General features: G+C 56.0%; 1 protein-coding gene across 9 annotated transcripts in view; it reads left to right on the forward strand.

Moving 5' to 3' along the window:
* The window catches only part of NCOR2 (nuclear receptor corepressor 2), a 253,577-nt gene extending 247,821 nt beyond the window's left edge, over positions 1-5,756 (forward strand). For 5 of the 9 annotated variants that reach the window (XM_037375337.1, XM_037375339.1, XM_037375338.1 and 2 more), the window contains exons 45-47: positions 1,275-1,502; positions 3,172-3,351; positions 3,465-5,756. In XM_037375337.1, coding sequence (XP_037231234.1) covers positions 1,275-1,502; positions 3,172-3,351; positions 3,465-3,640 — 584 coding nt within the window. In that variant the 3' untranslated portion in view covers positions 3,641-5,756. The remainder of the gene's footprint in view (positions 1-1,274; positions 1,503-3,171; positions 3,352-3,464) is intronic. The other 4 variants (XM_037375342.1, XM_037375344.1, XM_037375346.1 and 1 more) reach the window with 2 other exon arrangements.
* Positions 5,757-11,900: the final 6,144 nt, after the last annotated feature.

Genomic DNA, 11,900 nt, shown 5'->3' on the forward strand with positions numbered 1-11,900 from the left:
GCCAGCCAGGACGCGAGGGTCTGCGGCAGACGGAATTTGGGGGGGTGAGCATCCCCTGGTTGAAGCTGCTCCTGCTGTGCCGGGGGGAGGTGTAAAGGCGGAGTGTAGGGAGCTGGGGGCCGGGGTCTGGCCAGAGGCGACCAGGAGGGACCCTGCCCATTTGCAGGGAAGACGAGGGAAGCCGGGATCCGTCCCTTCCCAAGCAGAGGGGCAGCGATCCCAGTGTGAACACCTCCGGGATGGGGTGAGCGGAGGAGCCGGGGGGCTGCAGCTGGGCTCCCCTCGCCAGCCTGCTGTTTTTGTGTCTGTATTTTGCCCTTGCTTGTTCCCTGTAACCGCCACACTGGGAATGACGGTGGCGTGGCTCAGCCTAGTGCCCTCTGGTCCCTGTGCGGTGCTGCACCATAACTGCATGGCTTGAGACTCACACCCACGCGGGGACACCACTTCGCCTCTGCATCCTGTCACAGCCACGGCTCAGCCCGGGGGGCTCCGGTCCGCAGCGGGCACCCGGCCTGCGGGAGGAGGGGAGCGGGCTGGGGCGATGGGCAGAGGGCTTACAAAGAGCACGAGGAGGGATGAAAGGCCTCTCCCCAGCGTAGTCCGACCCCAGGCAGGCAGCTCCCCAGGCAGCTCCCTCGTCCCGGGGCTGCCTGCGTTTGCCACCCCTCTGCCAGGGCCAAATCAACCACCTCTTTCCCATCTTAATGGTTTTGCGGGGTGCTCCCTCTTCCTTCCCTGACTTTTCCTCCATGGGAAACTGCCCCCCCGCCTCCAGATCCCCGGCACACTGACTTTTGATCTGTGTGTGCATCCCTATGGACCCCACAGCCAGGTGACTCTCCTGCCCCCCTGCAGAGCCCGGCTGGGCTGGGAGCGCAGCCCACCCCACCACCCCCTTCTCGTAATTGCTCTCTGGGGCTCAGTAACAACCCTTTCTCCCTGCAGTCCTCCAAGCCCTCATCCCCAGGGAACCCTGCCTGCCTGTAGCACCCCAGAAACCCCAGTCCCAGAGTAAGTCCCATCCCATCCCACCACCAGCCCCTGCCAAGCCCTGGGGTGGGATGGAGCGGGGAGGAGGAGGACGGGTGCATCGCAGCGCTTTAAAGAACAAGATGACAAAGTTTGTTGCTTTGCGAGAATGTGCTGACTGTTTGTTTCTTCCCTTCTCCCTTGTCTCCTTTCTCCCCTTTTCCCCGTCCCCCCATCTTTCTTCTCATTTGGCTCCCCCCCATCTCCCGTCCCCTCTCTCCTCCCTCTCCCGTATCTCCCAGGGCTAATCAGTTGTAGGAGCCAGTCGGTCCAAGAGAATTCCAGTACCAACATGGGGTTGGAGGCAATAATTAGGAAAGCCCTAATGGGTAAATATGACGAGCAGTGGGAAGAGCGCTCACCTCTCAGTGCCAATGCTTTTAACTCTCTGAATGCCAGTGCAAGCCTGCCCGCTGCTATGCCCATAACTCCTGCTGATGGACGAAACGAGGACGTGCGCTCCTTGCCAGGTCTGCAGCCCTCTCCACCTTCGCTCTCTCTGTGTTATTAATTCTCAGCCTTTACATTTCCCCTTTTGTGGGTGGATTTATTCCCCCCACCCCCCACCCCCATTTTTGTTCATTTTGGTTTTCTCTTCTCCCCTCCCTCCCCCAGCTTCGAGCTTTGTGAATCTGCTGATTAATCCTGGTCTTGTTTGATGTTAATTTAATAGTCTCAGAAGGTGCTGTTGCTTTTTCTAAACCACTGACTGTGCTCCTTTCCCCCTTTGTTGGGTTTTAATATCTCCTTTTTTTTTTTTCTTCTTTTTGAACACCATGAAAAGATTTATTGGGGGAAAACCCCCACACCCATAAAGCCATCATAGCCATGAACTTAAATAGCCACCCCAAACTGTGTAAACCCCGGGGGGGATCATTGCTTCCGAACTAGGGGAAGAGGCTGAGAAGGGCTGGTGTGGGGGGATGTGGCACAGGGCGGCGTTTCCCTCCCCACCCTGCTCTCAGAGGGGGTCGGGGCAGGCTCCAGCCTGGGGCTCAGAGGGCTGGTGGGGACCTGGGAGTGCCTGGAGCAAGAGCGTAAGGGATCTAAAAGCGATGGAGAGGAGATGGCTTCAGAGAGCAGAGCTGGGGGGAGCAGCCTGACGGCCCCGGCAGGGCTCACAGAGCCATCTGGGCACTGCAGTGGGGTCTGCTCGGATTCAGGGGAGGCTTGAGTCCAGTTGGGAGGGTTGTTCTTGCAGATCCCCAGTTAAGGAAGAGGGGGGGGGGACCAGGGATGGATGGGGGAGAGCATCTTGTGCCCCGCATGCCTGCAAAGGGTGGGCTGCCTCTTGCAAGCGCCCTGTGCAGACCCCAGCAGCTGGCGCCGGGGGTTACCATTGGCAATGTGGGCGCAGAGCCCCCGAAGTCGAGGAGCAGGGTCCTGGGGACGCACTTGCACCTTCCTCCGGGTCAGCTCAGAGCAGGTGCTCTTCAGCTTGTTGCAGAAAAGCTTTTCTGGCTCCTGCATGAAACCAGCAGCTTGTTCCAGCCATGCTTCCCCATGCCCGGCAGAGGCTGCCTGGGCAGGCAGGGTGGGATGCAGAGCCCATCCATCCCTCCCACTTTGGGAGCTCCCCCCGGTTTAGCCAGGCTAACCTCCCCAGCAGAGCCCCTTGGGGCTTCAAACCTTCTAAAAACTGGCTAAACTTCATCTGGAATTTTCCTGTAAGAACGGATTAAAGACTGTTTTGGCCACGTAGACCACGGGAATGGGGAATGCGTGCAGGGCTCCAGCACCCACGTAGCTCCTGGGGGCCCCTGTGCAGAATGATGCTCCCGTCCTGGGAGCCGTGTTCATGGGCTGAGCTGCGAGCTGGCTCGGGAGCGGACCCAGCAGGAAAACAGCCTGGCCAAAGCCATGCGGCTGCTCCTGCCCCTGCTCCGCTCCGCGGGACGGATGGTAGCGTCAACCCACAACACGGAGAGCAGCACAGGGGGGGACAGAGACCCCTGGCCACCCGCGCCCCATCACCCTTCCCCGCTGCGGTGCCATCGGCCCCTGGGTGGGCTTTTCTCCTGCCACCAGCCATTTTTTTGCAAGCTGTTAAGAGTGAAGTGCTGGCTGCCCGCCCCCCTCCCCACCCCCCTGAGCCCTGCCACGATGAGATGGGTGACAAGCGGGTGCTTCTCTTTGCAGGAGGAGGGGGCAAGCCAAAGATGGCGGCCAGACCCAACAGCCGCAAGGCCAAGTCGCCGGCGCCGGGTCTGTCGTCGGGCGAGCGGCCGCCCTCCGTCTCCTCGGTGCACTCGGAGGGGGACTGCAACCGGCGGACGCCCCTCACCAACCGTGTCTGGGAGGACAGGCCCTCGTCCGCAGGTAGGGCTGGGGGGCATGTGCCCCCCCGGCAGCCGTGCCACCCCTGCAGGGGGGCTCACGGGGGCAGCCCCCTGCCACCGGCGCTGACCCTCTGCTTCCTCCGCCCCACGCAGGTTCGACGCCATTCCCCTACAACCCGCTCACCATGCGGCTCCCCAGCGGGGTGGTGACAGCAGCCCCCACCGCCCCCGTGCCGCAGGGGACCCCCGGCAGCCAGCACCATGCCTGGGACGAGGAGCCCAAGCCCCTGCTCTGCTCCCAGTACGAAACCCTTTCGGACAGTGAATGAAGCGAGCCAGGGGCAGGGAGACGGCGACCAAACCCAGGGCGCAGGGAGCGAGTGGGATGCCCAGGGCGAGCGCCCACCGCCCCGGCCCCGCCGGCTCTCACGAGCGAAGATGCAGGAGCAGAGCTATTTTATTTTTCCCTTTTCTTTTTCTTTCTTTCCTTCCCCTCCCAACCAGACAGTTTGGGGGGACGGGTTCTGTATCTTTTTTGTTGTTGTTGTTTTTTTTTTGTTTGGCGTTTTTTTTTTTTCTTTCTCAACATCTGGAAATTTCTGCATCCTCTTCGGTCTGAAAAAAAAGAAAAGAAAAAAGCCTTAACGAGACAAAACCCAAGGAACCCATCTTCGATCCTGGCAGCCTGGCTGGGCAGTGACCCCCGCGCTCGGGAGGGACCGTCAGCGGCCGCGTGCCCCGAGCATGCACGTCCCAGGGCCGGCGTGGTCCCACGGAGTCGGGTCAGGGGCTGTGGGATGCTCCTGCATCCCACCCGTGGGGCTGTGCCACAGAAATGTAAAACCTTGAGCGGGTTAAAGGAGAGAGGAAAAAAAAAATACCTGTTTTAAGAAGTGACAGGATGGAACGCCCCGGTTTAGTTCCCCGCAGCTGGTCGCAGGGCTGGTTGCCTGGCGTACCCACGTCGCAAGCCGGATCAGCCCCATGGTGGTCTCAACACGCGTCGGACGTGGCTGGGATGAGCGGGCAGGGGAGGGAGTGAGGAGCTGTTTCTTAAAAAAACCCACAAAAATCCTGGTCTCTTCCAGTGGGAGTGATCCCGGGCTGAAGGAGGGGCGGGCAGGGATGTCCCCGGGCTGGCTCGCACGCTGCCCATGGAGGGGCTCGGTTGCTTTAAGTGCATTGTTTTCTGAATGGTGAGAAAAGGCAATTGTAAATTGTATTGGTCTACAGGGTATATTTTTGATACCTTCAGTGAATTCTGTCAATATTTTACGCAAGGAAGGACTTAAACAAAACACAGTATTACATGCTGTAAAAGAGGTTCTGTTCTTACATGCAGGCTTTGATGCGTTTGTCCATTGTATGGAAGGGTTTTAAAAAAAAAAAAAGAAAAAAAAGAAGGTAACGATCCATCAAAGTTATCTGTAAGTCAGAATGTATGAACTTAGCTTAAAAAAAAAAAACAAAAAAACCAAACAAAATCTTGCCATGGTTGCAGGGCCCCCCGTTCCACACACCTTTGCTGACTCAGCAGAAATTGTTGTTGCTGGTTGTAGACATTGATTCTCCAGAGCCCTTCGAGCTGGCCGGGTGCAGGGGCAGAGCGGGCAGAAGGCCAGCATGGCAGGGAGTTCACAGGAAACTTAAAAAAAAAAAAAAGAAAAAAAAAGTTTTTATTGTATTTTTGTGATACACACGAATGCTCTACTTTACGTTATTTTTTTCATTCCATGATGTTGGCTCATATCTGCAGTTACATGGTTAAAGAACAAAATATTAGACTTTTTTTCACTCACTTCTGCTTTCTCGCTCTGGGGGGAAAAAAAAAATGGAAAAAAAAATGTATTAAATGCTTTGCATTCTATACGCTAGAGGAACCCAGAGCACGGCACAGACTTTCTGCCTCGGCGGTGGCGGGGGGGCAGCCAGCCCCCACAGCCCCCCGGCAGCCCTCGCATCCCACACATGGCTCCAGCGGCAAGGCCGGTGCTGTCACCTTCCCGGTGGATCTTTCTTTTCCCCCTGCAACGTTCCCAGGTTGATTCTGATTTCAAAGCAAGAGAATGATGGTGTTTGTTGTTTGTTTGGGGTTTGGTTGTTTCTTTTTTTTTGGGGGGGGGTTTTTTGTTTGTTTGTTTTTTTACAATGTACAGGTTTTTAATGTTCATCAATGTTTGTGTCTTTTCTGTTGTGCTTTTTTTTTTTCTTTTTTAAAGAAAAAAAAATCCGAGACAATGCACAAGCGATGTGGAAGTCTTTCCGTTCCCAGGTTATTGCTGCTGGTGTCTCTGTGGCTCTGAGATGTAAAAACTAACAGAGCTGATGTCTGGGCGTAACGCTATTGAAGTGTTGCAGATTTTGCTGGGGAAAAAAAAAATAATCCAAATCCAACCCATCTTCAAAGCCGCCTCCTTAAACTACTGGGGAAAAAATAGGGGGGGGGGGGGCGGAACACAAGAAAGAATAAAGTTCCCACTTGGCACAGTAGCAATACTGTGTGCTGCTTTGGTGTCTGCAGAGGTGCAGGAAGGTGCCGGGTGCTGGTGGAAGGTGCCGTGGAGCTCTGCCGGCAGGGACCCCGCTGGGCTGAGAGGGGCAAGAGAAGGGCCAGGACCCGGCTGCTGCCCCGGGGTGGCACACGGAGCTGTGGCCTGTGTCGGTGGTACCCGGCCCTGCCGCGTGCTGGGGATGCAGGTGTCAGGCTCCTCGCGGCGTGGGCATCCTGCGCTGACCCACGGGCTGAGCGCGGCCAGGTGCTGGGGCGTCGGAAAGAGCCCCGGGATCCAGCCAGGAGCTGTGGAGCCGCCTTCTCGCCATCGTCGGCGCGGGGTTGGGTTGTCCTCGTTCACCCACCATGTGGCAGAGCCCCGGGATCCAGCCAGGAGCTGTGGAGCCGCCTTCTCGCCATCATCGGCGCGGGGTTGGGTTGTCCTCGTTCACCCACCATGTGGCCGGCGCCTGAAGCCATGGGATGGAGGGTGAAGAGCTTGTCCCAGCCCTCAGTGCTAACCCCGGAGCCACGTTCCTCTTCTTTTCTTGTCTCTACCATGTCTGTGTGTGCAGGGCGAGGGGTCGGAGCTGGCCAGGACCCCCAGGGCGCAGCCGCTGCCAGGGGCTGTGCGTGAGGGCATCCGAAAGAGCTTTCAGATGTTTCTGAGGTTGGTTTAGTCCTTCTGGGGTCTGTGGCTCGGTGCTGGTGAGTGGGTGGGTGGGCAGATGTTACCCACCACCTTCTGGGCAGAGTGGTGTTTGCAGGATGGGGAGGTGCTGGTGACCCCCAGCCGCTGCGAGGCTCCGGCAGCCTCACAGCCCTGCTCGGTGGGATCCTTTGGGATCGTTTCTGGAGTGGGGAGCAGGACACCTTGCTGATGCTTCCAGAGCTTGGGCCCTGGCTGTGCTGTGTGTCCCCGTCACACCAGGACAGCCTGCCGGAGGCTGGGGGCTGGAGGGGAGCAGCCCAGGGGTGTCAGAGATTGGCCGTGGCTGGGACACACGTGGGTTTTGCTCCGGTGGGATCCTCCGCTTGGGAATCCCCCTTGCAGAGGGCTCAGCCCACAGATGGCCACGGCATGGCTCACTTTTGGTGCTTTCTGCCTTTCGTCTCCACCATCTAGTGTCCCCACGCACACCCTCCCCCACACAGACCCTCCTGCAGCCACCCATCCCCCAGCCCATCCCTGAGCAGTAGGGACAAGGGGACACAGGGCGGGGGGACACGGGTCAGCAGCAGCTCCTGTCCGGGAACCCTGAGCTGCTCTTGCCAGGGTGCTGGAGCAGGGAGCATCCTCCTGCTGCAGATTAATTAATTTGGGTCAAATCAATGAGTTAGCGGTGTGCCGGGCAGGGGGCTCGCAGCTGCTCAGTGGGGATGTGCCTGGCCCCAGGGTTCTTCTGTGGGGCAGCCCCCCCATTTCCCTGCTCACAGGTGGCCTGGGGGTAGCGTGGTTTTGGGAAAGGGGGAGCTGCTGCTCCTGCACGTCATGATGCTCCTGTCCTGCCCCACTCTGGCCCTCATGCCCCTCCCCACCAGCCCCCCCAGCTGGGGACCAGAGCATCCCTGAGCACCCCAAAACCTCATGGCAGGGTCCCACCAGCCCTTCCTAGTGCTGCCAGCCGTGGTTGTGCAATCCAGCAGAAAGTCACATTAAACTATTAGAAAATAACCAACAAAACACCCAAGTTTAAAAGTTGATGTTGGCCAGCTTTGTAACTTGTACAAACAGGCAAACAAATTATTGGACAATTTATCGCTTGAACTGTACTGGGGGAAATATCTATCTTTTGTACAACAACCTGTGCATAGCTGTTTGGAAGTGAGCTGTGTGATAGCTGGGGCTATACAGAGAAACCACAGGTGTAAATATTTCCACAGCTTGCTCTGGAGGGGTGGGGGTCTTCTACTCAAGGTGAAGGGGTTTGTTCACTGTTTATTTTGCTCGGCATGCCCACCGGCAAGCGGCGTGGGTGGCAGTGTCCTAACATTGCCTTACTGGTTAAATAATAAAAAAAAGCAAACAAACCAACCCAAACCAAAAAGCTTATTTGGGAGCAAAACGCATGAGTCCAGGTAGGGCTGGCTATGGCGAGGGGCTGAGGGGTGGGCTGGGGACCCCGGCACTGGTGGGGGTGTCCCAAGGTAAAATGGGCTCAGGTGGGGGGCAAAGGGTGGGCGGCAGCGGTGCTGTGCACCCTCAGAGCATGGCAAGCACCCTGAGGTGTGGGGCAGCCGGTGGAGGTGGTGGGGTGCTGGGATCCTCCTGCGGCACCCGTGGGGATGGGGCTGTGGGGAGGACCCCGGCGAGGGGGCAGTGTGCTGGCTGAACCGCGACGGGACATCCCACCCCGCTGGAAGGCCTGGGGGATCGGTGCTCGGCCTGCAGCCCCCCGCCACTGCCCTGGGTTCCTCATCTGCAGACAGAGCTCCCACCCCCGCGCTGACAGGAGCTATTTAAGCACATTATTATTGCTGAGCTGGGAGGATCCTCCTTCGCAGGGACCTGAAAAGGTCTGGTAGGTTGTGGGGCAGCAGCCCCAACCCCAGAGGCGTGTGTCACCCCATCAGTGCCCTTTGCCTCCCTTTTGGGGTGCACATGCCTTCCCCCCACCAGCACCAGTGCATCCCTCTGGCATGAAATGCCTTGCACAGCCGCTCTCACAGGAGTGATTGCTTCTCTCCATTTATTTTCATGTTTATTTGATTTTTATAAACTTTTATTTGTATTGGGTTTATTTTTAATTTTTACGATATTCTTAGTATCATCATTATTACTATTTTCTTTTAACACGGTCAAGCTCCATCCTGCCCACAGCTCCCCAGAAATCAAACACCCCCACCCCCACCCCATTCCTTCCTGGCAGTGCTGACGCCATCCAGCTGCATCCCACTGCCAAGGCTGCTGCTTCCCACCCCCTCACACCCAGACTGGTTTTGTTGCCTTTCTCGTAGCAGAAACACAAACCCCCCTTTGAACCCTCCCGAAACGGCTTCTCAAAGCTCTTCAGGTGCTTTTACCTGGGCCTGGGGGGGCGAGGGCTGGGGTACCCTGGTCCCCAGGGATGGCAGACACTAGAGGAGGCTGGTGGCACCCAAGGATGGCTGTGGGACTGTGCACCCCTTAGCTAGATCCCCCCAAAGCAGATACCTGCATCCCTGCCAGCGTCGAGCAGGGGTGATGCTGGAGGCCACCTTGGCATCGTTGCTCTTTGACTAGCAGCCAAGGAAAACATTGTTCAACTCTGATTGAATTTAAAAATCGAATTTTAATGGAATTTTTAAAAAATAATTAAGAACTAGCTATTCTGGTAATGGATAATCCCTCACAAGCCCTGCAGGAAATTATTGGGGAGGCTAATTAGCCACTACCTAATTAAGACCTGAAACAGAAGCCCTGGTATCTATTTGCAGGTCTGAATTGCTTTACCTCTGACGCCTGCCCCATGGGGCACAGTTGACTTTGGCAGGGCTGGGACCCGTCAGTCCCCAGGTGTCCCCCCCGCTGCCTCTGCACCCACGGGGCTGCCCTCCCAAGGCTGAGGAGCTCTTACCACTGCCCTGGGGTGTGCATGGGGGGGCATTTCACAGGGCAAGTGATGAAAGAGGGATGGTAAGGTGAGGGGTATGGCTCTGGGTAAGGGCAAATTGGGTGACTATATCAAATTTAGTTCCTTGAAGGGCTCTGTCAGTTGGGTTTGCACTTGGGGGCCTTCTGCTGCCTTTCTTGGGGCTCAGAAATGGATTTTAAACAAATGGTGTGTTCCTGAGAGCAGCGATGAGTGTTGCTGTTGGGGTGTATCCCTGCCTTCTGCTGGCTTGGCATTTCAGGTGGTCACCTTCGCCCGAGTTACAGCAGCACCTGGAGGAAGGCTCCCCGGTGCCGTATGACTAGCGTGTCCGTCCAGGGGATGCCCAAAAGGTTCCTGCCTCTGTGTTGCTGAAGGATCACCTTAGGTCCTCTGGATCACCCAGATGCCATCTGAACTCCCTCCAGGTATGTACCCACACTGACCAAACCTGTCTCCTCCTGCCTCTGCATGCTCCTCCAGCTCCCACGGCACTGCACTAGGTAGATCCCTGCTGGCTCTTAGACATCAATATAAAGATCTCTGAGGCCAGCGATTTTGCTGAAATCCTTCTTGGAAAGGCTTTTGCCGCTCTGAAGGCAATTAGAACAAGTTAATAAATAGTACAAACAGAAGCCAAGCTGTTCAGCTTCTCGCATCAGGATTTAAATGCTGACAAGGGCTGACGGCAGTAGCCCTGGTCAGTAATTCATACTGATGCTGAAGAAACAGAAGGTGGGAACACTCTAAACTCAAGGCCAACACTTAACGATTTAATGATGGAAAACTTTAGGTCTACTTAAAAGCTCTTATGTAAAGAGACGGAAATGAAACGGGACAAAAGCAGATGGCTTCAAAAACCAGCAATAAAAAAAAAAAGTCAGAAGTCCAGATTTAGTCATATCATGACTGAGTGGCAGACGGGGGGTTTGAAGGGGGAAGTGAAGATGGAAGATGGTCCCCGATGCTTTTGCCCTGGACAGAGGCAGCAAGAAGGTGCAGGAGCCTTGCCACCTTCTGGTGATGAACTGGTGTTTGGTTAGGCTTATAGGGAATTTCTTTTTTTCTCTTTTGGAAAGAATTAAAGCAAGAGGAAGGTTTTCTAGCTAGGCTAGTTGAGGAGCACAAGCCTGGGGTTTTCCTTGCTGCGTGAGCCAGGGCACTGTGCGTTGGGCTTCAGCATCCTCCTACAGGCTGCGTGTGCCCTGCGGGTGACAGGGGTGGGAGAGGGATGTAGCTGTGGTACCCAGCGATGAGCAGGGTAAGATTAAAAACTGAAAAGGGTACCAAACACACACAGGATACAAAAGCCATGTGTGGCTAGCACCCAGCCCCAGAATGTCAGCTCGTGGTCCCTGCACAGCAGCCCCCAGCAGAGCAGCAGCTCTTCAGCTAAGCAGCTTGGTGGGTCAGATGTGCCTTTGGCCAGGAAAGCTGGTAACCGTTCCTGGGTTCCTGACGGCAGGAAGCATTTTATATTCTCCCAACAACTGCAATCCAACTGGTCATTTGACAGTTCTTGTGATTTGCCATGAAATTATATATCCTCTGATAATGATGCAGAGGGCTAAAGAGCTGATCTTGGCAGGAGATGAGACGTTCTAGGCTGGCGAGTAACTTGGAAGGAAAACGGAGCGGCTTTTGATGGAATGCCTGGCTCTTATCAGTGCTGGGACACTGAAGGGCGCTGGGCAGAAGCAGGGGTGTTTTGCCTGGCTTGCATGCCCATCTGGGAAGTGTTGGGTCTGTAAGAAACTTGGGAACAATCATCACTGCATGTGTGTGTGTGGGGGTAACAGTGAATTAATTGTCAGGTTTATTTATCCTCTCTTTTTTGGCATCCTGTAATTACCAAAATTAGTATTTGTGAGGACTTCAGGCAGCAGAGTGGTAATAAATCACTCGCCACCAACAGGAGGTGGGAGCAGTTGTGTCTGGAGTGAGCTGAGGTTGGTGCTGGCACTAGTGAAGCGCAAGGGCTCTCAGAGGAGCTCGTGGGCTGGTGCACAAACAAACAAACAAACAACAACCCAACACAGCTTTGCAGAAATGCTCCTGAAATAAAATCCCTGGACGCACAGTTCTCCAGCCTGGAGCTGCTGTTGTTTCAGCCATTGTGAGGAGGAATCACCGAATGGGGATGCAGGGGGGCTTGGGGAGGTGAAAGCCTCGGCAGCCCCTGTATGGGGGATGCTGCAGGTCCCTTCCCATGGTGGCACCAGGGTGTCCAAAGCCACCACTGCAAAATGCATGGCAGGGAGGGTGTCTGCCTGTGGGCCCTGGACAGAAAACCTATGGAAACTGATCTGAAAGGTATAATCCTTGTGCTGCAAACACGCCATTTTCTGGGTCTTGCTTCACAGAGTGGAGCTCTAGTGCCAAGCAGGCTCCATCCAGCTCTGCCTGCCCAGCCTTGCTGGCCCCACGGGCTCGGTCCTGTTGGCGCAGCAGCGATGCTGTGCCAGGGGCATGGGAGGGTGTCTGGACACAGCAACCCTGGTGGAACCCCCGACAGGTGAGACTTTC

Source organism: Falco rusticolus, chromosome 1, assembly GCF_015220075.1.
Source record: "Falco rusticolus isolate bFalRus1 chromosome 1, bFalRus1.pri, whole genome shotgun sequence".
NCBI classification, from domain to species: domain Eukaryota; kingdom Metazoa; phylum Chordata; class Aves; order Falconiformes; family Falconidae; genus Falco; species Falco rusticolus.